The 26,437-nt window shown below is 45.0% G+C and overlaps 1 protein-coding gene across 5 annotated transcripts in view; it reads left to right on the top strand.

The window, feature by feature from the left end:
* Window positions 1-11,202, top strand: part of ZDHHC3 (zDHHC palmitoyltransferase 3) — a 110,882-nt gene extending 99,680 nt beyond the window's left edge. For 4 of the 5 annotated variants that reach the window (XM_082258161.1, XM_082258162.1, XM_082258160.1 and 1 more), the window contains one exon: window positions 10,401-11,202. In XM_082258161.1, the coding sequence (XP_082114287.1) occupies window positions 10,401-10,673 (273 nt within the window). In that variant the 3' untranslated portion in view covers window positions 10,674-11,202. The remainder of the gene's footprint in view (window positions 1-10,400) is intronic. The other variant, XM_082258158.1, reaches the window with a different exon arrangement.
* The last annotated feature ends 15,235 nt before the right edge of the window (window positions 11,203-26,437 follow it).

Below are 26,437 nucleotides of genomic sequence, written 5' to 3'. Positions count from 1 at the left end.
ACCTACAGGGGGCTGTCCTTCTGGTCCAATACCCCCAGCTAGCAGCATTCCCAAATCAGTTTGTCTTTGCTTAGCATAGGAGTAGGCTGATTTTCCCTGGCTGGGGCTGCAGAAGACTACAGCGTTTGCGGGCTGGGAATAGCACTGGTTATCCTAGGGCCTTATGGAATCCCAGCCTGCCATCGAGCGTTAGCAGGCTATACGTACGCCCAGGCCTCGCAAACGACCATGTCCCTGTCCTCAGGGCAGAGCCTGCAAAGTGGCTACTTCGCCTGGGATGTCTCAACTGCAGTACGCCGCGTGTTGCTAGTGTCCTTTTCGGCTGACGGCACCACCACCCAGAGTGGGAGGCTTCCTGTCACAGAGCGGTACCCACGTTTCACTGGACCGGTGAGTACCATGCTACCCCTCTGTCTATGGCAATTGTCTGTCGGGTTGTGTATGTGGGCCCTCTGTTTATGGGGATGGCAGTGCACATGGATCTGTGATATCCCCCTCATGTCTGTCAGTGCAGTCCCTGTGTGTCCCTTCCTGGTCCCTGCGGGGGTGCTATGGCGGTTCTACCTCTGTGTGGGGGGTTGTGGGGGTCCCTGATGTCCCTGAGGTGCTTCGGCAACGTTTTAGGGGTACAGACATGGTGTGTGGGGGCCGCGATCGGTGTAAACCGCGGGGCCGCCATTTTAGATGTGGGCAGGCTGTTTGGCCTCATTGTGAGGGCAGCAGCCATTTTCTGCTATTCTTTTGGCACGCTTCGGGCGCCATCTTTAGTGTGGGCGCTATGTTTCTTTATGTGAACAGCGGCCATTTTCCTGGAGCCTTCTCCATAGACTTGTATTGGCAACCATTTTCGTGTGGCTCAGAGCTGTGTTCTGCAATTTAAATTCTGCAAAATGCCGCAATTTAAAGCGCAATTTTGTGGTGCCCAAGCGTTTTCAGTACCGTTATCCCTTTGCGGTTCCGGTGCATTCGCGCTGGACTGTGGCTCCTAAGGTGGACCACACTGTGTCCAGGTTAAATAAAGCTACTTTAATGCCAGCGGAGGATTCTCCGGTGTCTAAAGACCCGGTGGATAGGCGGCTGGAAAATCTTACCGTCACATCTACATGTTGTGGGTTCCTTAATGAAACCCGTGTTCGCTTCCGTAATGGTCTCTCTGTTGAGTGGGCCAAGGTGCTTAAACGCACACTTATTACTGACTCCGCCCCACCTGCTACTCTGGAGATGGTGGATCAAATTATTCAGGCTGTTTTATACATATGTGACGTGGCCCTGGATGAGGCCCCTTTAGTCTCACGCCTGTCTGCAGTTGCTGTGACGATTCGTCGCATCGTTTGGTTGAAAAGCTGGTAGGCCGACCAGTCTTCCAAGAAGACGGTGTCTGACATCCCTTTTGCAGGGAGTCGTCCTCTTGGGGACTCTCTGGATGAACTGGTGAAGGGGGTCACTGGGGGTAAGAGCACGCTGCTTCCCCAGGTGTCCAGGGGAAGATCCTTCCGCGGTAAGCGGGGCCCTTCATTTAAACTTAACCAGGGGTCCTTTCGTGCCTTCAAGGCACAAGACAAGGGTAAGTCCTTCAAGGCCTCTTGTGGCCAGAAGAAGCCTTGGGCAGGCAAGCCTAAAGCCGCACACTCGGCACGGCGGCCCAGTCCGCCTCGACCTGAAGGGGTGCCCTCACCCTTTTCAGGGGTGGGGGGACGTCTGCGCTATTTTCCCGAACCTTGGCTGGCCAAGATTCAGGACAGATGGGTTCAAGAACTTATTCGGTCAGGGTACAAGATTGAGTTTTGATCACGCCCAGCAGACAGATTCTTTCCCTCAAATCTTCATTTGACCCCAGATAGTTTCCGAGATCTCCATCGGGCAGTTCAGGATCTCCTCGCCCCGGGGGTGGTTGTCCCAGTGCCACATCGGGACAGGTTTCGGGGTTTTTATTCAAATCTGTTCACAGTGCCCAGAAATGAGGGTAAGGTGCGTCCGATTCTGGACTTAAAGTTTCTGGACCGCTTTGTGCGGGTCCAGAAATTCCAGATGGAGTCCCTCCGGTCGGTGGTGGCATCCCTGAGTCCAGGGGATTTCCTGGCTTCCATCGACCTCAAGGATGCATATCGACACATTCCCTATATACGAGGGTCATCAGAGGTACCTCCGATTCGCAATTGCGGAGGAGCATTATCAGTTTGTGTCGTTGCCTTTTGGCCTCGCTTCGGCTCCAAGGGTTTTTACCAAAGTGTTGACTCCTGTTCTTGCCTTGTTGCGAGTACAGGGGATTGCCATCCTGGGGTACCTGGATGATCTCCCTTTAAGGTAGAGTTCCAGTTCCACTCTGTTGCGCAATCTGTCAACCACGGTTCAGACGCTCCAGGAGTTCGGGTGGACCATCAATTTTTCGAAGTCGACATTGTCCCCTTCTGTTCGTCTCCCTTACCTGGGGATGATTCTGGACTTCGCCCAGGCGAAGGTCTTTCTTCCGGAGGACAAACTCCGGACTCTACAGGACGAGTTCTCCTCGCTCCAGACCTGCATGCGGTCCCTGGGCTTGATGGTGTCGGCTTTCGAAGTGGTACCATTCGCACAGTTTCACACACGATCTCTGCAAGCGGAGATCCTGACCAGGTGGGACAGGCATCCTCACTCCTTGGAAAGGAGGATCTCTTTGAGCCCTCAAGTCAGATTGGATCTTCTGTGGTGGCTTCAGTCTCCGGCTCTGTGGGAAGGAAAGTCCTTTAGACCGTTGCTATGGACTGTGGTAACCAAGGACACCAGCCTGTTGGGCTGGGGTGGTGTTCTGGGCAATCTGTCTGCCCAGGGCACTTGGTCGGAGGGGGAGTCCTCCCTTCCGATAAATGTCTTGGAACTGCGAGCAATCAGGCTCTGTTTGCTCCGTTGGTCGGATCGTCTGTGGGGCTGCCCGGCGCGGGTGCAGACGGACAACGCCACTGCGGTGGTTTACATCAATCACCAAGGGGGCACCAGGAGTGCCCAGGTGGCCAAGGAAGTGGCCGAGATTCTGTCTTGGGCCGAGACTCAGGTCCCGACGATTTCGGCAGTTCACATTCCAGGTGTGGAGAACTGGCAGGCGGACCCTGGACCAGGGGGCATGGTCCCTACACCCGGAGGTGTTTCAGATGCTGTGTGCGCGGTGGGGATCCCCGGATGTGGATCTGTTCGCGTCTCGGCTAAACAACAAGTTTGGAAGGTTCGCGGCAAGAACACACGACCCTCTGGCGAACGCCTCGGACGCGTTGGTAGTGCCTTGAAATCGGTATTGCCTGATTTATGCCTTTCCCCCTATTAAGTTGTTGTCCAGGTTCCTTCGCAGGTTGGTCTCGGAACTGAGGTTGGTGATTCTAGTGGCCCCAGACTGGCCGCGCTGGTCTTGGTACACGGACATCATGCAACTGGTCGTCAAGCCTCCCTGGCGGCTCCCACTACGAGACGATCTTCTGTCTCAGGGGCCGATCTTCCATCCTGCTTTACAGTTGCTGGCTTTGACGGCGTGGTTGTTGAAAGCCAGGTCTTGAGAGACAGGGGTCTCTCGTCGGCGGTCATTCCTACCTTACTCAACGCTAGGAAGGCCTCGTCCGGTAAGATTTATTATCGTACCTGGAAAGCTTATTTCGCCTGGTGTGAATCCCAGGGGTTCCATCCCCGCTCCTTTTCGGTGGCGAGGGTGTTAGCCTTCTTGCAAACTGGTGTGGAGCAGCGTCTGGCGCTGACCACTATTAAGGGCCAGTTATCTGCGCTGGCCATTCTTTTTCAGCGCCCTCTGGCGTCTAATTCCTTGATCCGAACTTTCATTCAAGGGGTGCGTCATCTGGCTCCCCCTAGGAGGGCACCCTTGCCTCCTTGGGACCTGAATTTTTGGTTTTGTGCGTTTTGCCATGTCCTCCCTTTGAGAACATCCGGGAGATTCCTCTGCCGGCACTGTCACGGAAAGTTGCCTTTCTGGTGGCGATCACATCTGCTCGCAGAGTGTCGGAGTTGGCGGCTCTGTCGTGCCGCTCTCCCTATCTGGTGGTTCATAGGGACAAAGTGGTCTTGCGACCTCATCAGTCCTTTCTTCCGAAAGTGGTTTTCGGATTTCCATCTCAACGAGGACATTGTCTTTCCTTCGCTATGTGTGAAGCCTAAGCATCCTAAGGAGTTTGCCTTGCATTCCTTGGATGTGGTGAGGGCGATCAGGGTTTACCTGTCGTCTACTGAATCCTTCAGAAAGTCGGATTCTCTTTTTGTCCTTCCTGAGGGACCTCGGAAGGGTACGGCTGCGTCTGTGGCAACCATTTCCAAATGGATCGGACAGACGATTGTACAGGCCTATTCAATTAGGAATCAGGTTCCACCTTTCCCTGTCGCGGCGCACTCTACCAGAGCGGTTAAGTGCGTCTTGGGCCTTCCGCCATCAGGCGTCGGTGTCCCAGGTATGCAAAGCGGCGACCTGGTCGTCCATGCATACCTTTACAAAAGTTTACAAACTTGATGTTCTGGCATCGGCAGATGCCTCTTTTAGATGCAAAGTTCTGAGTGCGGCAGTGCCTTAGGGGAGACTTGGCGGTTTTTAGCCTGTCTCCTCCTGTTGGGGTTTTTTCCCCCTTGGTTATTTTGCTTTCCTGGGTTTGTTCGCTCCTGTTGAGCTTTCCGGTTACCCAGTGTTTACCTTTCTGGTTCAGATAAGGTTCTTTTCTCTGTCCTGGGTGCTGCGTTGCCTTTTTGACGGTTACGTTTCCCACCGCTCACATCTACACTGCTTTGGGACGTCCCAGAAGTGCAGACTGTATGAGTGGGCGGCGACTGTGAGAGGGCGTAAGAGAAAATAGAATTTTTGTAAGAACTTATAGTAAAATTCTTTTCTCTGAGTCCTTTGACAGTCGCTGCCCCCCACCCCTCTTTTGGGGTTCATGGATCTCTATACTGCTTGCTACCAAACTGATTTTTGAATGCTGCTAGCTGGGGGTATTGGACCAGAGGGACAGCCCCCTGTAGGTGTGTCTATACAAAGGTTTTGTGAATGTTTTTTCTAACAAAATCTTATGCCTAGCTTACTCCTGTGGATAAGACCAATACCCAGAAGTGCAGGCTGTATGAGTGGGCGCCGACTGTCAGAGGACTCAGAGAAAAGAATTTTACGGTAAGTTCTTACAAAAATTCTATTTTCCCCACAAAATAACTCAACACAGCCATTAATGTCTAAACCGCTGAGAACAAAAGTGAATACACCCCTAAGTTGAAATGTCCAAATTGGGTCCAAAGTGTCAATATTTTGTGTTGCCATCATTATTTTCCAGCACTGCCTTAAACCTCTTGGGCACAGAGTTCACCAGAGCTTCACGGGTTGCCACTGGAGTCCTCTTCCACTCCTCCATGAGGACATCATGGAGCTGGTGGATGTTAAAAACATTGTGCTCCTCCACCTTCCATTTAAGGATGCCCCACAGATGCTCAATAGGGTTTAGGTCTGGAGACATGCTTGGCCAGTCCATCCCCTTGACCCTCAGCTTCTTTAGCAAGGCAGTGGTCATCTTGGAGGTGTGTTTGGGGTCGTTATCATGTTGGAATACTGCCCTATTGTCCAGTCTCCATAGGGAGGGGATCATGCTCTGCTTTAGTATGTCACAGTACATGTTGGCATTCATGGTTCCCTCAATGAACTGTAGCTCCCCAGTGCTGGCAGCCCCAGACCATGACACTCCTACCACCATGCTTGACCGTAGGCAAGACACACTGGTCTTTGTACTCCTCACCTGGTTACTGCCACACACGCTTGACACCATCTAAACCAAATAGGTTTATCTTGATCTCATCAGACCACAGCACATGGTTCCACTAATCCATGTCCTTAGTCTGCTTGTCTTTAGCAAATTGTTTGCAGCCATCATCTTTAGAAGAGGCTTCCTTCTGGGACGACAGACATGCAGACCAATTTGATGCAGTGTGCGGCGTATGGTCTGAGCACTGACAGGATGACCCCCCCACCCCTTCAACCTCTGCAGCAATGCTGGCTGCACTCATACGTCTATTTTTCAAAGACAACCTCCTGGATATGACACTAAGCATGTGCACTCAATTTCTTTAATCGGCCATGGAGAGGCTTGTTCTGAGTGGAACCAGTCCTGTTAAAGTGCTGTATGGTCTTGGCCACCGTGCTGCAGCTCAGTTTTAGGGTCTTGGCAATCTTCTTATAGCCTAGGCTATCTTTATGTAGAGCAACAATTCCTTTTTCAGATCCTCAGAGTTCCTTGCCATGAGGTGCCATGTTGAACTTCCAGTGACCAGTATGAATGAGTGAGAGCGATAACACCAAATTTAACACACCTGCTCCTAATTCACACCTGAGGACTTGTAACACTAATGAGTCGCATAACACCAGGGAGGGAAAATGGCTAATCGGGCCCAATTTGGACATTTTAACTTAGGGGTGTACTCACTTTTGTTGCCAGCAGTTTAGACGTTAATGGCTATGTGTGGAGTTATTTTGAGGGGACAGAAAATTTACACTGTTATACAAGCTGTACACTCACTACTTTACATTGTAGCAAAGTGTAATTTCTTCAGTGTTGTCACATCAAAAGATACTGTATGTGTGTGTATATATATTAGGGATCGACCGATTATCGGCAAGGCTGATATATCGAGGGCCGATATTGACGTTTGCCGATATATCTGTATCGGCCCCGGAACTGCCTGATATTGCTGATATTCCAAATATTGCTCATGTAAGGGTAAAATGATGTTGCATAGCATAATTCCGTTTAAAATGGAATTGAATATGCCACTCACATATGTACACATTAAAGATATAAGCAATTCCACATTAGCAGATCTGCTAACAGATTGGTATCTCTTGCCATAAGTGATACCCTGGGTGATACCGCGCCGTTCGGCATCCACTCAATACTGCTCTGTCTCTTACCCGCTACATCTAACCACCCACCAACCCAATACCGATCCGTCTCTCACCCACTTGCCTTGACACCCGGGTGATGCCGCTCCGTCCGGCATACAATGATGATCTCGGTGGTCACGCCGGGCGTGATCACGCACGTGACCTCCAAGATCGTATGCTGGACGGAGCGGTATCACCCAGGTGTCACGGCAAGTGGGTGAGAGACAGATCTGTATCAGGTGGGTGAGAGATGGAGCGGGTGAGAGACAGAGCAGTATTAAGTGGATGCCGTACGGAGCAGTATCACCCATGTATCACTTACGGCAAGTGGGTGAGAAATACCGATCTGCCAGCAGATCTGTTAATGTGGAATTGCTTATATTCTTAATTTGTACATACCATATGTGAGTGGCATATTCAATAACATTTGTAAACGGGAATAAAGCTATGTGACATAATTTTACCCTTACATGAGCATCACCACATAATGGTTGGAGGAGGAGAAGACTAGTCTCGGACCCTGACATAGGATGTACAAAATATTGGCCGATATCGATGTGCGATGGCCAAAATATCGGTATTTGCAACGAAAAAACGATATCGATCGATCCCTAGTGTATGTGAGTGTGTGTGTGTGTGTGTGTGTATATATATTTAACGGGGTAAATAAAGTATTGAACACCTCACCATTTTTCTAGGTAAATATATTTCTAATGGTGCTGTTGGCATGAAATTTTTACCATGTCGGTAACAACCCAATCCATACATACAAAGATACCCAAACAAATAAGTTCAGAAATTAGATTATGTGTAATAAAATGGAATGAAAAAGGGAAAAGGTATTGAACACGCTAACTGAAATGTATTTAATACTTAGTACAAAATCCTTTGTTGTTAATGACAGCTTCAAGACGCCTCCTGTATAGAGAAACTAGTCACATGCGTTGCTCAGGTTTGATTTTGGCCCATTCTTCCACAAACAGTCTTCAAATCTTGAAGGTTCTGTGGGCCTCTTCAATGAACTCTAATCTTTAGTTCTTTCCATAGATTTTCTATTGGTATCAACTCAGGTGATTGGCTGGGCCGTTCTAAAAGTTTTCTTTTCTTTTTTTGAAACCAATTGAGAGTTTACTCTCAATAAACTTTGTGTTTGGGATCATTGTGTTGCTTAAATGTCCACCCTTGTTTTATCTTTATCATCTTGGTAGATGGCAGCAGATTTTTATCAAGAATATCTTGGTACATTTTACCATTCATCCTCCCTTCAATGATATGAATTTTGACATTACCGTATGCTGAAAAACAGCCCTACGCCCTGATGTTCCCACCTCCAAACTTCACTGTTGGTATAGTGTTTTGGGGTGATGTACAGTGAGTGCCATTGACCTCCAAACATGGTGTGTATTATGGCATCCAAAGAGTTCAATTTTGGTCTCATCTGACCAGACTGTATTCTCCCAGTATTTCATAGGCTTGTCTAAATCTAAATGTTGTGCAGCAAACTGTAAATGAGCTTCACAATGCTCTTTCTTCAGCAATTGAGTCTTGTGTAGTGAGCATGCATACAGGCGATGGCAGTTGAGTGCATTACTTATTGTTTTTTTTTTTTGTTTTTTTAAACAATTGTAGCTGCTAACTCCAGGTCTTTCTGAAGCTCTCCACAAGTGGTCCTTGGCTCTTGAACAACTCTTCTGATAATTCTTTTTACTCCTCTGTCAGAAATCTTGCAAGGACCACCTAATCGTGGTCAGTTTATTGTAAGATTATGTTCTTTCAACTTCTGGGTTATGGCCCCAACAGTGCTCACTGGTACATTCAAAAGTTTAGAAAAGCTTCTGTAACCAATACTATCAGTATGTTTGGCAGCAAATAAGGTTGGGAAAATCTTGAGAGAGCTCTTTGCTTTAGCCCATCATGAGATGTTTCTTGTATGACACCTTGGTAATGAAACACATTTTATAGGCCATCAGTTCAGACTGAACCAGCTGATACTATTTGCAATTACAAGGGGCATTTCATCTGATGTCTTGGCTTTCCATGCCTTTTTGCACCTCCCTTTGTTCATGTTTTCAGTACTTTTTCGCTGTGTCATTCCATTTCATTACACATTTCTGAACATATTTTTTTTGGTTTCTTTGTATGTATGGATTGCATAGGTTGTCACTGGCGTGGTGAAAATGTAATTTCTTTAGCATCTATAGAAATATATTTGCCTAGAAAAATGGTGATGTGTTCAATACGTATTCAGTATTTAAATTTACTTCACTTAAACACATGTATATCCAAAAGTAGAACATTTGTTTATTACTACATAGAAGAATATAAAAGCCAGAAGTTTATCAGAAAAGGCAAAAAAAAGCCCACAAACATATAAAACATAAAATCATATAAATATTAGGAGCGGTCAGACACGGTGTAGAGTGTACCACATGGAGCTTGCCTACGTTTTTTTTTTCAGTAAAGGCCGCTTCTTTAGGGCTTTTTTCTCTGTGTCTGACTAGCAAATCCAATATACACAAACAAAGCAAACATAATCAATATATATGTCATAATACATAGTCACATATTAGAAACATGCATAGCCCTTTCCCATGACATGAAGGGGAACAGACATACAAGGAAGGGAAACGGAAAAAAAAAAGGGAGAAATAAATTCCTCTAGGTAGTGCATCGGGTGTGTTAAAGCTAAGGGGAGTCTTCCATAGGCAGACTATTTTGCTGGCCTCAGACATAAATATGGAACAAGATTAGAGTCCTACATCAAATAATATATATATTCTATATGAAGAAAACACAGCAAGAGAAATGCTATTAGTAATAAGGAACCCCACATACTTGATCAGTAAAATAGAAGCAGATGGAGTGGGCAAAAAGTGAAATCAGAAGTCCAGATGTAAAAGCTTGTTTTGGGAATGTGACTTAGCTAGAGCTGACCAGAGTTGGATAGACTGCTATAAGGCTGGCAAGGGAGCCTATCCCTCCCAGAGCTTCACAAAATCAAATAGGTCCAGTGTAAGGATTATCTCTATATTTATATTGTATAAAACGGACAATCAGAACTATGCCAGTGAAATCAGAAGACCACAGTGTCTTATATCATATCTATTTCATCAAAGAGGTTCTTACCAAAATAGTAGTCCCATATAGAGATGTCTTCACACTCCACCAAGCCCAAGGTGAATGGAGGAGATGGGGTGCAATAAACGTCCAGCAACAAGTGTGTCTGGGTCTCCCGAGGACTCGTTACTCCAGTAACTAGGGTCATTGCTCCACAGAACCATGAAGGCACTGCCTTACCTGGGCAACAATTCCCAGCAATTGCATTCTGCATATATTTGTATGCCTAAGTATACACTGTGGTGTTGCATGTTCTTTGTCCTATGAGTATCTTCTGTTGAACCCAAACTAATGTGGAAGTAATACAGTATGTTAAATAGTCTGGTATTATTTTATATGTAAATACATTTTAATGCCATGGTTGCACTTTACCTTGAATTATTATTTTTTCCCCAACTCTCAGGGCATTGAAAAACTGAAGAAGGAGACTCCATCCTGGCAAAAGACCAGCAGCTGGGAAGGGTTGAAGCAAGCTTTTGGTGGTAGTTTCTCTCCTGGATGGCTAAGTCCTTTTTCAGGAACTGTTTATCAGAAGGTGCCATCCGATATTGAAAACGGGTTGTCTGGAAAGAGCGGTGAAATAGTCATTGGAAAGATGGTAGGAAATGTGGAAGTCATAGAAGTGGGAGGTGAAGTGGGAGGTGAAGAGGAGTCCAATCATTCAAATAATACCTAAAATTAAAAAGCACAACAGGCAGCACACAAACTTCCAATATCTGTATCATTGGTGTGCTAAGCTTCTGCTTTGATATTTCATGATGGTGACAATGTAAAGGGCTTTCCCTTCTGCACATTAATTTATCTACTAAATACATTTCTTAGATTTTTCTTCTGCATTTTCACCATGGATGTCATGATAACTTAAGTAAGGCTTCTTGCATTGAACATCTCAAAAGAGAAAGATGTATGCTGCTTTGCTGAACCTGTTCTTAAAAGGATAGTTGCTTAGCTGTCCTGCTGATGCTGTGACCAGTGAAATCAGAAGTCCAGATTTAAAAGCTTGTTTTGGGAATGTGACTTAAAGTAGTTCGACCAGAGAGCCATGCAACCAGCATTTAATGTTACACTACTTATCTGTGATCATTGGTTACATTGAGGTACATGGCAACTGGAACTTGTCCATGAAAAACAGCAGCATTCCTAATTTAATAAAAGAAGGGCTATCTTTTTTGCTTTTTGTTCGATAAAGCAATCAACATGTAACCACCTTCCTCTTTGCAGTGCTAAGCGCCTAAGGTATAACTGTACTTTAGTGAAGTTATTCTTCACGTGATCACCTCTCCCACAGAACCCCTTTCAAAGTCTTATCCTTGTTTATGCCACAATTTTTTTCTGTGGCCTGACGGAAGCCAAGTAGAACATGTGCAGAAGAATATTCTTGTCTGGAATACTTAAGTTGGAGTTGGTTAAAGTATAGTCATCCAATTAATGTAGCACTATAAACTGTAATATGCTTCCAGTTTAAATAAGAACTCCACCAAGCACTGTGTTCTTCCTAGACTGGCACCATTGAATATACAGAATAATTTTCTCAGTGGAGGAATACTTCCGGCTTTTGGAATTCCATGGCAAGAGGTATAACATGGAAGAACTTGGTTTGTGCTCCTTGGCTTGTCAATGGTGATGGTAGGCTCAGCACAAATGCACCATTGAAGCAAGTAAAAACAAAAAGTTAGTTTGGTTTCGGAGTTGTATTACTTTGGGAATGATCAACCCTCAACTTTAAAAACTGATACAGCATTTGTTAATGGCCTATACTTTGAAAATATAGAAAAGTGCCTTTTTTCTGTGGAGAACTTCTTTAATTCTGGTAGCCAATTGCTGTGACCAGTTGCCCCTTGGTTGATTGTGCGCAATTGCTCAATGCTGTAATTCTGCTTAATCAATTGCAGCTAGGAAAGCAAAGCACAAAGACAGCTCTCACAACAGGGAACACACCGCATAGATCAAGGGTGGTGTCCTTCACTGGGTGCTCTGGCTCAGATGGCCTCCAGCCATTGAAAACACAGCTCCAAGAAAGATGTAGCCAACAACTCCTGAATCCCATGAAAATCTTTATTAGCTACATAAAGGTCAAGATTAAAAACAGTTGACGTGTTTCGGCATACAGCCTTGTTCACCTGCCATCTTTATTTTAGTTGACTAATTGTTTTATTGACACTGCTTTTCCATATATGAGGTATGTAGTATAAATGTTCTGTCATTCCATTTGTGAATATACTGTGAACAAGTCTGTATGCAAAAACACGTCAGCTGTTTTTAATCTTGACCTTTATGTAGCTAATAAAGATTTTCATGGGATTCTGGAGTTGCGGCTACATCTTTCTTGGAGCTGCATAATCAATTGCAGATTATAGAAAAAAACATGATAGTGTTAGCATAGGGTACCAGTGAAGTAAATGATGGAGCAGTGGATGATGGCAAATCATGCATGATTTCTGCTCCATTGGGTCACTAAGAAGAACACAAACTATAATCTGTTTTTTTTTTTTATCTATGAACATATTTATTTATATTGCGTCCTGTTTACATTTCTCACCTATCAATAAGAAAAGCCATAATACTGGTAGATTAGCATGAACTTTTTTTCCCCATTTTTTTTACATTTTAAATCTAGGCTAATGTGTCTTTGTTGCTTTTATTTGCGATTATAGTACAATTTTTAATGTTTTTGAGTGTATAATCAGTGGTAATCAAATGCTCAGCCTACCTAAAATTGACAAATTGAGTTGAGGTGTTTTCAGTGAATGGAAACGTTAATTCTGCAGCATACACAAATATTTTAGACAATCATGCACTGGCAACAGTTTGGGGAAGGCTCCAGAAGGAAAGTGCCCCAGTACACAAGGTCTTCTCCATAAAGTCTGGCTTGTGAGTTTGGTGTGGAAGAACTAAACCAAGTGGCCTACACTTGAGTCCTTACCTCAACCCTATTGAACACCTCATGATAAATTAAAATGCTGACTAAGTCAGGGCTTCTCGTTTACGATTAGGTCCTGATCTCACAAATACTCTTTTGTGCCTTAATGTTCACAAATTCACACAGACGCTCCAGAATCTTGTGGAAAGCCCTCTCAGAAGAGCAGAGGGTGTTATAGCCACAGAGAAGGGACCATCTCTATGTTGTCCCCATGACCCTTGGTTTTGTAATGGGATGTCCAACAAGCTCATATGGGAGTGATGGTCAGGTGTTCACAAACCTTTGGCCATACAGTATGGCTTCTAGTGTCTCCTAGGAAATGTAATGTTAAAGTCTATGTATTAATGTCTGCCTACCAACAACAGTCATTACAAGTCCTACTGTCCTTGTTAGAGCTTTCATCGATTTTACACTATGGAGACTTTACTAAGTATTTGTGGGAAGGAGCTGGGAACTTCTCCAAGAAGATATTGCTTGAGAGATATAAGAAACCGGTGGCAGCCCACCATGTTCTCATAGCTGATACTTGCGTTTTGGGTGGTTCTTTTGAGTATTACACCCAGACATCATAAATGAGGTGAAATTCTGTTCATTGAACAGGTGCCCTCCATAAGGCGTATCTGAGATTCAGACTTCAGTATTGCAGCCATGCAACTTTGGCTTATATTCTTTAATCAAGTGCATTTATTTTATCTATATTTGCTAGTACTTTTTAAAGTTTTTAAACCCATATATACTTAGAATCAGTCACAATTGAGGTTATCCAAGATTCAGATTTTTGGTACTCTTTGCCACTTAAGCCCTGGAACATTTTACCCCCTTCCTGACCAGGGCCTATTTTGCGATTAGGCACTGCGTGATTTTAACGGACAATTGCGCGGTTGTGCGACGCTGTACCTAAACAAATTTGACGTCCTTCTTTTCCCACAAATAGAGCTTTCTGTTGGTGGTATTTGATCACCTGTGCGATTTTTTGATCATGCGCTATAAACAAAAAAAGAGCAACAATTTAGCAAAAATAACAATATTTTTCACATTTTTTTTTATATGAAATTCCCCAAAAAAATGTAAAAACCCAAATTTTTTAAAATTTTTGGCCAATTTGTTTTCTGCTACATATGTTTGGTAAAAAAAATCACAATAAACGTATTTTGATTGGTTTGCGCAAAAGTTATTGCGTTTACTAACTAGGGGAAAGATTTTTGTCATTCTTGTTTTTTTTTTTAACGAGTAATGGCGGCGATATGCGTTTTTTTTTTTTTTTCGGGACTGCGACATTGCGGTGGACAGACCGGACCCTTGACTGACATTTTTGACACTTTTGGGGGTACCAGTGACATTACTACAGTAATCAGTGCTATACATATGCACTGTTACTGTAAAAATGACACTGGCAGGGAAGGGGTTAACTTTATTGGAGAAGGAGGGGTTAAGTGTGTCCCTAGGGGCGTGTTTCTAACTGTGCAGAGATGTGGCTTTACATGTAACAGCAGAGATCTACAGTCCTACATAGCAGGACCGTTAGATCTCTGCTGTTACACAGGGAAGAATGACAGGCGGCTTTGTTTACATTAGCCGCCTGCCTTTCTCCCTTCACAGCGGACAATCGCAAGTGACCGGCGGACATCGGGTCCGCCGGTCACTCACGCGGAGGTGTCCGTGAACAAATGTTCACTCACTGCATTGATATCTACTTAATCGGGTTCAGTGATTTAGTAAGTTTTATAGTAAGGATACCTTTAATGGCCCTTGGACGTCTACTTTCAAAAACAAGCCAGTAGCCTGTGTTTCTCTCCTGATAGGTTACCTGGTTAATTTTACAGGGGTGTCCAAGCTATGGCCCTCCAGCTGTTCAGGAACTACAATTCCCATGAGGCATTGTAAATCTCTGACATTCACAGACCTAACTAGGCATGATGGGAATTGTCGTTCCTGAACAGCTGGAGGGCCATAGTTTGGACATAGCTGCCAGAAAGACGCAAATCATACTTCATCTTGATTACTCTGGGTTGCTCTAGCTGGTGTTTTTATTTCCATTATTAAATGTTCCCAAGTTGAATAACTGGAAAATGCTGCTAGTTTCAAAGGCAACAGGCCATACAAAGCAATTTGGGAAACTGACTGCAAATGTTGAAATGTTTGCAGTGAGGGAAATAAGATTGCTTATTTTTATACTGATGGAGAGCCATCCAACTCAGTGCTGAAAGGGAAATTTTTTACAGTTTTAGACTTTCTTGTATAAAATAATTATTCAGTAGTAACACATCAACAACCAATCTGTATTAATTTTTCAGAAGTCTATTGGTAATGTGCTTTACATCTTATTTCTGCTCTTTTGCACTGCTTTATGTAAGAATTAAAGTATATGTAAACCCAATTAGTAAAATTACTTTTGCACGTTAACATGTTAATGTCTTGGTTTAAAAGATGGTTTAAAAATGTTTACATCTGCAGCTTTCATTGTTAAAAAAATATTTTTTTGTAAAGGCATTTCCTGTCATAGTGACAATTCCTGAGTTGGTGCCCTGTCATGTGCTGTTGAGACTCCAATTGGCTATGCCAATGCCTTTTGCACAGGTATGGTCCACTGTTGTCATTTAAATCTGTCCACAAACAGCCTTTGCTAGAGAGCACGCAAGTGACTGTAAAGAGGCTGCAGGAGATCAGTGCTTCTGATATGTACCAAAGGATGAAATTGAATTCAAACTTTTTTTATTCATTAAAAAAATAGCAATTGTTCTTTAGCAATGTAAATGACTTTTCAGGTTCAGTTTACATTTAGTTTAATAATGAGTTGAGTAGTGTTAAGTTTACTAAACAAAATATATAGCACCCCCCTAAAATCTAAGCCTTATAGAGTCAATATTAGGAGTTCGGAAATGCTCAAGTAAAACTCGATTAAACTGGAAGCAAATTGGTTGCTTTAACCTAGAAATCTACAGTGGCTAATTTGCATTTTTCTGTTTTTATTTTATTTATTTTTTTTACAATGCTGCTGCAGTTCACTTTTTACAATTGTTTTGTTAGCTGTACTGAACTTTTAAAAGACTGCTGACAGTTAATTCTTGGTTTATACACATCTAAAATCAATGCACAGTGCCACATTGTGGCCTGATGAAGAATAACACCTGACAAACCTTTTTCTTTAAAAAAAAAGGTAAAATAATGCACTCTTGAACACGTCATCTGAGCTCTGTAGTATTAAAAAACTTAGACACATCAGAAGTGTGCAGGAACACTTCAAATGGTAAATTATTTGTCTACCATCCTACTTAATTTTGCAAATTAATTTAGTGCCTTGTTTCTTTTATAAATGATACCAAAGAATTAATTTATTAACCAAAGAAATGACATAATACAAATAGTTGAATTAAGATGTTTGCTATATGGCTATAATAGTTATGACAAGAATGCATCTAACACTATTGTATGATTACACTAATCACTGAGTCCTTTTATAAAAACTGCAGGAAAGGAACTGAAGAGTTGTCCATTACGGCAACCGATCGTATTTAAAGCCCCGTACACACGTAGCGATTGTCAGCCGCAAATATTCTACCGACGACCGATCGGCCGGTTGTAGGCTTGTTAGTAAGATGCTTCCGACAGCCGACAGCGCATTTTCGGCCGAACAGAATCTGTCGTGCAGACTTTAAAATATTTGTTGGCCGTCACCAGAACGGCCGATTGTTCGCCAGTCAGTACAGATTTCGGCCGACAGACAGCAGATTAGCAAGACTGGGCATGCTCAGAAAAGAAAAAACACACGGAAAGTTAACCATCACATGACATCACTTCTGCAGTCGGCTGTTGTTGGCCGACAAAATTCGTGTGCAGTCTTTTGCAGTTTTCAACAGGCATGACAGCCCTGGACAAAAGACGGCCGATCGTTCGGCCGACAATCAGTACGTGTGTACGGGGCTTAAGAGTTATGTGCATGTAGACTGTGTATTGTGTTCTTTCCTTCATGCACATCTCTTTATCCAACACCAGTGCTGCACAAGAGATATATATATATATATATATATATATATATACACACACTGTATATTTAAAGTGATACTAAAGTCTTGTTTTTTGGGGTTAAAAATAATAAACATGTTACACTTACCTCCTCTGTGCAGTTGGTTTTGCACAAAGCAGCCCAGATCTTCCTCCTCTCTGATCCCTCGCCGGCGCCCCTGGCCCCTCCCTCCTCCTGAGTGCCTCCACAGCAAGCAGCTTGCTATGAGGGCAGCCGAGCCCCTGCTCTACATGTCCATTCAGAGCTGCGGTTCGACCCTGCCCCCTCTCTCTACTCTTTCTCTACTCATTGGCTCACTGACTTTGATTGACAGCAGCGGGAGCCAATGTCGCTTGCTGCTGTATCTCAGCCAATCAGGAGGGTGAGTCCTGGACAGACAAGTCTCTCATGCAACATCGCTGGATCGAGATGGGGCTCAGGTATTGGGGAGCTGCTGCACACAAAAAAAACTTCTGCCTTTAGAACCACTTTAAAATGCAATCCCAGTATTCATCATAATAAGAAGCAAACGCAATGCAAAAAAGATAAATATTTTAAGGGTCCCTTCACACACACACACACATTGCATTACTGTATGTGCATTAATGTGTGTTGCATTCAAATGAAAGGCCTGCCACCTCATCACAAAGTATGAAAAACCTACCTGTGCTGTTTTGTATTGTAGTGCATCACAATGCATGTAGGGGTGCGTCATCAGCTACTTTACCTGTACGTTGAGATGCCATTCTAAATGAATTTCACAGCAACTCATTGTACAAATTGGTGTTTGTCACTATGCATTGTGGTTTGCTGCAAAAAAAAAAAAATCAAATATATAAATGAATGAATAAAGGAATTAAAACAGATTTTGCTTAGGCTCAAATAACATTTCTAAATGTTCCCTATATTAGCAAATCTATACTATTTGAGTTTAGGTCCACATTAAAACAAAATAGTTTCTTGTCCAATTCAGGGCAAAGTAACAGGCTCACTGGATAGAATACACCCTCTGATATTTGTTCTTACCTTCAACTCTATACTCAGTTTCACTTATAGCCTGCTGGAGTCCTGAGGAAAAAAAAAAGTATTTCAGTATTTCTGGGTATGAAAACCTAAATGACTGACTCCACTGACTCCCACAAGGCACAGATGAGAGCCTCAGTACACAAATGCCAATATCACATAAGGCAGGCCCATAGCAATGTGTTAGATGTGACCTATAACATACGCAAGCAAGTTTTTGTTGGTCTTCAGTGGGCAAATGGTGGTGGAAGATAATGAGAAGCACCAGAGAGGGAACATGAGCTATGCTTTGAATACTGGACAGGACATACACCATAGAAACATAAAAACTACATTAGGACTAGTTGCCATGGACAATTCAAACATTTTTCCTTCCTCTAGTTTGGATAAATTGGACCTCTGAGCTACCATAGGTCATTATGGCTGAGCCTGTAATGTTACATCAGATGGACAGCTCGGTGAATAGTTACCTACCAATGTGCTTCATCTCATTTTTTTACCTCTCTAAACCAGTATATTTTCCATATTACCAACTGTATCCCATTTACATTGTGTATGTTGAGATGTGATAGTCTCAGCTATGAGGACAACGTTCATTAGGAATTGTTTACTGTATGGCTAAGTTTTAATTTGCTTATATTAATTGTTGTGTTTATTGTCAATGTATTTTCTGTATGTTCTGTAATAAAACTTTGATTCTAAAAAAAAAACTTTGTCATGATGAAATTGCTTTGTGTCCAATGTAATGCTTATTACAGTGAAATTCCCTGTAAGATGCTAGAATTAAACCTTTTTCCTCTTTGTTTAAATGATGGGTGGATATTGGATAATTCTTATGTGGTTATATATATTTAGTCAGGGGTCAGCAACTTTTTCTGCAGTAGGTTTCAGTTTACAAGCCTTAGATGACCATTTTGCCATTGAATAATTGTATGCTGTAAACCTCAGATCAGTGCCAATTTCTGCACCTTCAGACCTCAGATCAGCTTGAATTCTTGCACATTCACATTCAGAGCTCAGATCAGGCCTAATTCCTGCACCTACACACCTCAGTCAGATCAACCGTAATTTCTGCACCTTCAGACCTCAGATCAGCTCCAATTCCCGCATCATCAAATCACTGATCAGCTCCAATTCCTGCACCTTCAGCCCTTAGATACACCCTACTTCATGCACCTTCAGACCGTAGATTAGCACCAATTCCTGCACCTTCAGCCCCAATTCTTGAGCCATCAGTTTAGATTAGCACCAATTCCTACACCTTCGGACCTCAGATCAGCCCCCATTCCTGCAGCTTTGGATCTTAGATCCATCCCAATTCCTGCATCTTCAGACCGCAGATAAGCCTCCATTAGTGCATTTTCATACCCCAGAGAAGCTCTTATTCCTGCACCTTCACACATCAGTACAGCCTCAATTCCTGAACCTTCAAAACTCAGATCAGCCCCCACTGCTACACTTTTGGACCTTAGATCAACCCCTATTCCTACACCCTTAGACCAGCCCCCAATCCTGCACCTTCGGACCTTAGATCAACCCCCATACCTGCACTTTAGGCCCTCAGATCAGCCCCCATTCCTGCACTTTTGTACCTCAGATCAGCCCCCATTCCTGCACCTTAGGACATCAGATCAGCCCCCATTCCTGCACTTTTGTACTTCCGATCAGCCTCCATTCCTATATCTTCGGACCTCAGATCAGCACCTATTCCTGCACCTTCAGACCTCAGGTCAGCCCCCTATTCCTGCAACCTTCAGACTTAAGATCAGCCCAAACTCCTTTAACTTCCCACACCAGTTAATCCTCAATTTCTGCACCTTCAGACCTCATTCAGTCCCAATTCCTGCACCTTCAGAGCCTTCAGATCTGCCCCAATCTCTGCACCTTCAGACCTTGGATCAGCCCCAATTCCTGCACCTTCAGACCTCGGATCAGCCCCAATATCTGCAATTTTACATGTCATATCAGCCATATAATTCCCATAATCGCAGAGGTTTTACATTTTGATTGGCTACAACTGGTGGTTCTACTAGGAGTAGAAAGAGGGTAGGAGGACAAGCTTGTTTATATTACAACATCTTCACCAGGAATATACTGGTATAGGAAGGGAAGACTGCACCTGAACATTCATGGCATCAGGTAGTTTTCTAAAAGGTCATGGAGCCAGGTGGGTCGTGGACACAGAGGGGCAGACCAGGCTTTGTTAATGACAGCCATTGGTAGCTGCAGTAGTCTGCCAGGCCAGTTTGGGCCCAAACACATGCAATGTGACAAGTACCAGTAAAAATGACATTGTGTGCCTGCCCTGGCACCAGTACCTGAGATTATAATCCCTGTATTTGGTTATAAAAACTTTGACCAGTCAGTCACAAGAGTAAAGACCCATTTACATTTTTGCATGGTGTTACTGCATGGACATTAACATTCAGTACAACCAGTCAGCCCATTAGTTGTGAATATGCTGCCAACACACTTAAACAAATATTTTAGCATGATTTATGTTTTTGATTTTACAATGCAACTCACCACAATGCATGGATGGTTTACATCTCTACATGGTCTTGCACTAAACATCACTTGCATTGTTGTGAACTGGCTAGATGAGCATTTCTGTATGTTACTACAACACAAAAGCCTGAGAGGGCCCTAAGTGTCATCAGTAAATTTATAGGACTAATCTAAAATACATTCAGAATTAGGGATGAATAAATAAATTCACAAATCGGGTAATTGGGCAAATTGAAACATTTGTTATTTTATATTCATATATACACACCTATGTATCTTACATGTATGCTTTACTTGCAGCATGGGCAAAGGGCCTAGAGCAGTGGAGGTCCACTAAGATAAATGGGGCCTCCAATGTGGTCCATGACCTTACCAAATGCCCACATGTGATAATTGGATTTTTGTAAGAACTTACCATAAAATCCTTTTCTCTGAGTCCTCTGACAGATGCATCTCTCAATGCTTCTTCACTAATGGGTTATGCGCCATCTACAGGTGTAGACTAGGCAGTGAAAAACATTCACTCGACACGCCTATAGGGGCTGTCCCTCATGACATAACCCCAGACACACTGTGCTCTAAAATCAGTTTCGTAGCAAGCAGTGAAAGAAGACACAACCACCCCCAAAATAGAGGGGCAGGAGCTGCGTCTGTCAGAGGACTCAGAGAAAAGGATTTTACAATAAGTTCTTACAAAAATCTAGTTTTCTCTTACGTCCTCTGACAGACGCAGCTCTCAATGCTTCTTCACTAATGGGATGTCCCAAAGCAGTGTAGGCATGAGGGGTGGGAAGAATGCAACCAAAAACTGTTAACGTATTTCCAGGGCCAAAAACGTAGCCAACTGGGCAACAAAAAGCTCAACCAATACCAACAGGAGCTTACCCACAAAAGAAAAAATACAACCCCTTAAAGAGAAAAGATCAAGCCTCTTTAAACAGCAGCCTGCAAAACCTTGCGACCAAAGGAAGCATCCGAGGATGCCATCAAATCAATCTTCTACAATTTTGTAAAAGTGTGTACAGACGACCAGAAGCCTGATGGCGAAAAGCTCAAGAGGCTATCAGCGCTCTAGTAGAATGCGCCCTCACAGGGAAAGGAGGAGCCTGACCCTTCAACGAATAGGCCTGAACAATAGTCTGCCTGATCCACTTTGATATGGTTGCAGCAGACACAGCCGAACCCTCAGTAAGGACAAACAGAGAATCAGATGTCCGAAAGGACTCCATGGCTGACAGGTTGACCCTGATCGCCCGAACCACATCCAGCGAATGCAAGGCAAATTCCTTGGGATTCTTGGGCTTAGCACAGATCGAAGGCAAAACAATATCTTCATTGAGGTGGAAAGCTGACACCACCTTAGGGAGAAAAGATTGGTTAGGACGCAGAACAATCATCCCTATGAACAACCAGATAAGGCGAACGTCAGGACAGAGCCACCAACTCAGACACCCTGCGAGCAGAGGTGATAGCCACCAAAAAGGCAACCTTCTGAGACAACAATGGCAGAGAAATTTCTCTTATATTTTCAAAGGGAGGTAATTGAAGAACGGACAAAACCAAATTCAGATCCCACGGAGGTAAAGCGGATCTGTCACCAAGGGACATTGGAAGTAAATGGCTAAGGCCAACACCTGACCTTTAATCCTGCCTAAAGTCAAACGTTTCTCCACCCCCTTCTGCAAGAAGGCTAATACCCTCGCCACCGAGAAGGAGCGAGGATGCAATTTTTGCGACTCACACCAGGTAATATACATCTTCCAAGTACGATGATAAATCTTCCTGCATGTCGCCTTCCTAGCTCTCAACAAGGTAGGAATCACATAATCAGAGAGACCTCTGTCTCTCAACACCTGGCCTTCAACAGCCACGCCATTAAAGCCAGCGACTGTAAAGCAGGATGGAAGATCGGCCCTTGAGACAGCAGATCCTCTCTAAGGCAGCCGCCAGGGAGGCTCGACGACCATCTTTAATAGGTCTGTGTACCACGACCGGCGAGGCCAGTTTGGGGCCACCAGAATCCCCTCCACCTTCTCCACCGCTAACCTGCGGAGGAACGTCGACAACAGTTGTATCAGAGGGAAAGCATAAATCAGCTGATATTGGCCCCAAAGCACCACCAATGCGTCTGTGGCGTCGGCCAGAGGATCTCGTGCCCTGGCCACAAACCGCTCTACCTTTTTGTTTGGCCGAGACACAAACAGATCCACCTCCAGAGTTCCCCATCGGGCACACAGGAGGCGAAAAGCCTCTGGATGCAGGGACCATTTCCCCTGATCCAGAACCTGATGACTGGGGTAATCCGCTTGCCAGTTCTCCACTCCTGAAATGTGAACTGCGGAGAGAGCTGGAACATGTGCCTCTGCTCAAGTCAGAATCTCGGCCACTTCCTTGGCCACCCTGGCACTCTTGGTGCCCCCTTGGTGATTGATGTAAGCCACAGCCGTGGCATTGTCGGGTTGCACCAGAACTGGAAGACCATGTAGCCGAGGCGTCCAATGGAGCAGGCAGAGTTTGATCACCCTGAGCTCCAGTACATTTATCGGTAAAGATGATTCTTCCGGCGACCATGTTCCTTGGGCACAAAGCGTGTCCAGCACTCCACCCCAGCCCATCAGGGCTGGCATCCGTGGTGATCACCGTCTGCCCTGGCTCAGAGCCGGTGACTGAAGCCACCACGAGAGCTCCGACCTCGTGAGATGGCCTAGACATATCATCCTGTCCAAGGACTGCGGATCCTTGTTCCACTTGGCAAGAATCTTTGCTTGTAGAGGCCTTGTGTAAAATTGGGAAAACGGGACCGCCTCGAAGGCCGAAACCATCAGTCTGAGGGATCTCCTACATGTCCGCAGGGAGGAGAGATCGTTGTCCATCAGGACCCTGATCTCGGCCTGCAAGGTCTGGAGTTTTTCCCCTGGAAGAAAGACCCTCGCTCGAGAGAAGTCTAAGACCATGCCCAAATAACTCAGACGTACTGGAACTTCTGGAAGTTGACGGTCCACCCGAACTCCTGAAGCGTCTGAACCGTGAATGTCAGGTCGCCCGACAGGGTGGCACAAGAGCTCGCCCTTAACAGGAGATCGCCCAGATAACCAAGGACCGCAATCCCCCTTTTGCACAGCAAAGCCAGCACCGGGGCCAAAACCTTGGTGAAGACTCTGTGAGCGGAAGCTAGACCAAAGGGTAATGCCATAAATTGAAAATGCTCCTCCGCCACTGCGAAACGGAGATACCGCTGATGACCCTCGTAAATAGGGACGTGCAGATACACATCCTTTAAATCGATGGAGGCCAGAAAACCCCCTTGATTTAAAGATGCCACTACCGACCGAATGGATTTCATCCGAAACTTCTGCACCTGCACAAAGCGGTTCAGCGATTTGAGGTCCAGAATTAGAAGCACCTTGCCCTCCTTCCTGGGCACAGTAAACAGGTTTGAGTAAAAGCCTCAAAACCTGTCCTGCTGAGGAACCGGGACGATTACGCCCTGTGCAAGGAGATCCTGCACCGCCTCCCTGAGATCTGTCAAACGATCCAGAGACAGACAGAGATTTGATGGAAAGAACCTGTCTGCTGAGCGAGACTGAAATTCGATCTTGTACCCTGTACAAATCAGTTTGTGAACCCATTTGTCTTGAATCAGAGACGTCCAGGGTTCCTGAAAGTAACGCAGACATCCCCCCCCCACCCCTGAACCAGGTGAGGGCGTCCCGTCATGCAGAGGAGGATTTATCCGCCACACCGGACTGGCTTACCTGACCAAGCCTTCTTGTGTCCTCCAGAGGCTCTGAATGGTTTGCCTTTTTCCTGTGCACCGGAGGCATGAAAAAGCCCTCTATGAGCCTTGAAGGAAGGCCCCCCTTACTGCGAGGTGCCTTACCTTTCGTGGATTGGGGAGAAGAGTACTCTTACCTCCTGTTAGACCCTTGATTAACTCATCCAAGGAGTCACCAAACAGACGTTCACCTAAAAAAGGGAAGATCTGTTACAGCCTGCTTAGAAGCCTGGTCAGCCTACCAGCTCTTCAGCCACACCATGCGGCATATGGCAATCCCCACTGCAGATACTCTGGAAACCAGAGGAGCCGCATCCAGGACCGCATCACACAGGTACACCATGGCCTGGGCCATCTGATCCGTGAGCTCAATTATAGTAGGAGGAAACGACTCAGCATTCAAGTTGCTCCTAAGCACCTTGACCCATTCTGTAACTGTCTGAGAAACCAGGACGGAGGCGAAAACAGGTTTTAGAAGCAAACCTGCCAATAAGTGCAGGTGGCGGGAAAGGGATTGGCATGTGCTTAACCACTTTACGACCGGCGCACGACGATCTACGTCGGCACTCAGCCCCGGCCAGGCAAACTGACGTAGGGCTACGTCAGCACTTTTTGCCGGCCCTGTGCGCGCTCCCGCGTGCCCCCGCCGCCACTGATGGCTCGATTGGGTTCAGAACCGATCAGTCATCAGGTCCAGGCCAATCATTTTTGGTCTGGACCTGTTGATCGGTCCTGCCCAATCAAATGTCACTCTAAGCCTGTGAAATGTAAACACAGGCTTAGAGGAGATGTGCCCTCCCCCCACAACGGTCTTTTTGGATCCAGCGTGAGAGGAAAGCACATCTAATTGTAAGTTCTGCACAAAGCACACACTTCTACACTTAGATAGGCACATTTCACCCCCGATCGCCCCCCCGATTAACCCCTACAGCACCTGACACAACACACACTATATACAGCATATAGCATTTACCTATATACCTGTATAAGTGTGATTTGTGAACAGGTGTAGCACTTGCGACCCCCCCTTTTCCACTCAAATTACCCCCCACCCCCCCCCCTAATAAAGATTTAACCCACTGATCCCCCCTGACCCCCCCCCCCCTGATCACTGCCGTTAACCCCTACACCCTCTGTCACATCAGCACTAATACAAACGTAATATACAGTGTTTTTGTATTAGTGTCATTGTGATCAGAATTAGCGCAGGCGACTAAGTTTCTGTCCCAAGAAGATTTAGGGTCCCCGCCACCCGCCCAATAAAGATTTAACCCCCTGACCCCCCCCCCGATCACCCCTACACCCCCTGCCATAACACACACCGTATACAGTATATAGCATTTTGCTATATACCCGTATAAGTGTGATTTGTGGTCAGGTCTAGCGCTTGCGGCCCCCCCTTTTCCACTTGAATTACCTGCCACCCCCCCCTAATAAATATTTAAGCCCCTGATCCCCCCTGACCCCCCCCTGATCACCGCTAGTTAACCCCTACACCCTCTGTCACATCAGCACTAATACAAACGTAATATACAGTGTTTTTGTATATTTGTATTAGTGTGATTGTGATCAGAATTAGCGCAGGCGACTAAGTTTCTGTCCCAAGGAGGTTTAGGGTCCCCGCCAACCGCCCAATAAAGATTGAACCCCCTGACCCCCCCCTGATCACCCCTACACCCCCTGCCACAACACACACTGTATACAGTATATAGCATTTTCTATATACCCATATAAGTGTGACTTGTGACCAGGTTTAGCGCTGGCCACCGTTTCTTTTATCCGTAGGATACCCGCCAGCCCCTTCCAATAAAGATTTAACCCCCTGATCCCCCCCTGATCACATCCAGTTAACCTCTACACCCTCTGTCACATTAGCACTAATACACACATAATATACTGGTTTTACTGTATTTTGTATTAGTGTCATTGTGACTTGAGGTTGCGCTAGCGAGCTAGTTTCTTTCCCAAAGGAGGTTTAGGGTCCCCGCCACCCCCCCCCAGATCCCCGGCGCATAGTTTAGAAGTAACCCCTTGATTACCGCACACACACACGCACGCACATACACTTCCATTTCTAGTATAGTGTTTGATCAGATCAATATCTGATGTGATCAGAACTATACTAGCGCCCCCATAGTTTAGGGTTCCCAAAACGCGGTGTTTGCACGATCAGCACTGATTCCGGCCAGCACCTGCGTTTAACCCTTTCAC

This window comes from Pelophylax lessonae (assembly GCF_965119305.1).
Source record: "Pelophylax lessonae genome assembly, chromosome: 5".
Lineage (NCBI taxonomy): Eukaryota > Metazoa > Chordata > Amphibia > Anura > Ranidae > Pelophylax > Pelophylax lessonae.
This window is presented reverse-complemented; position numbering and strand designations above follow the sequence as displayed.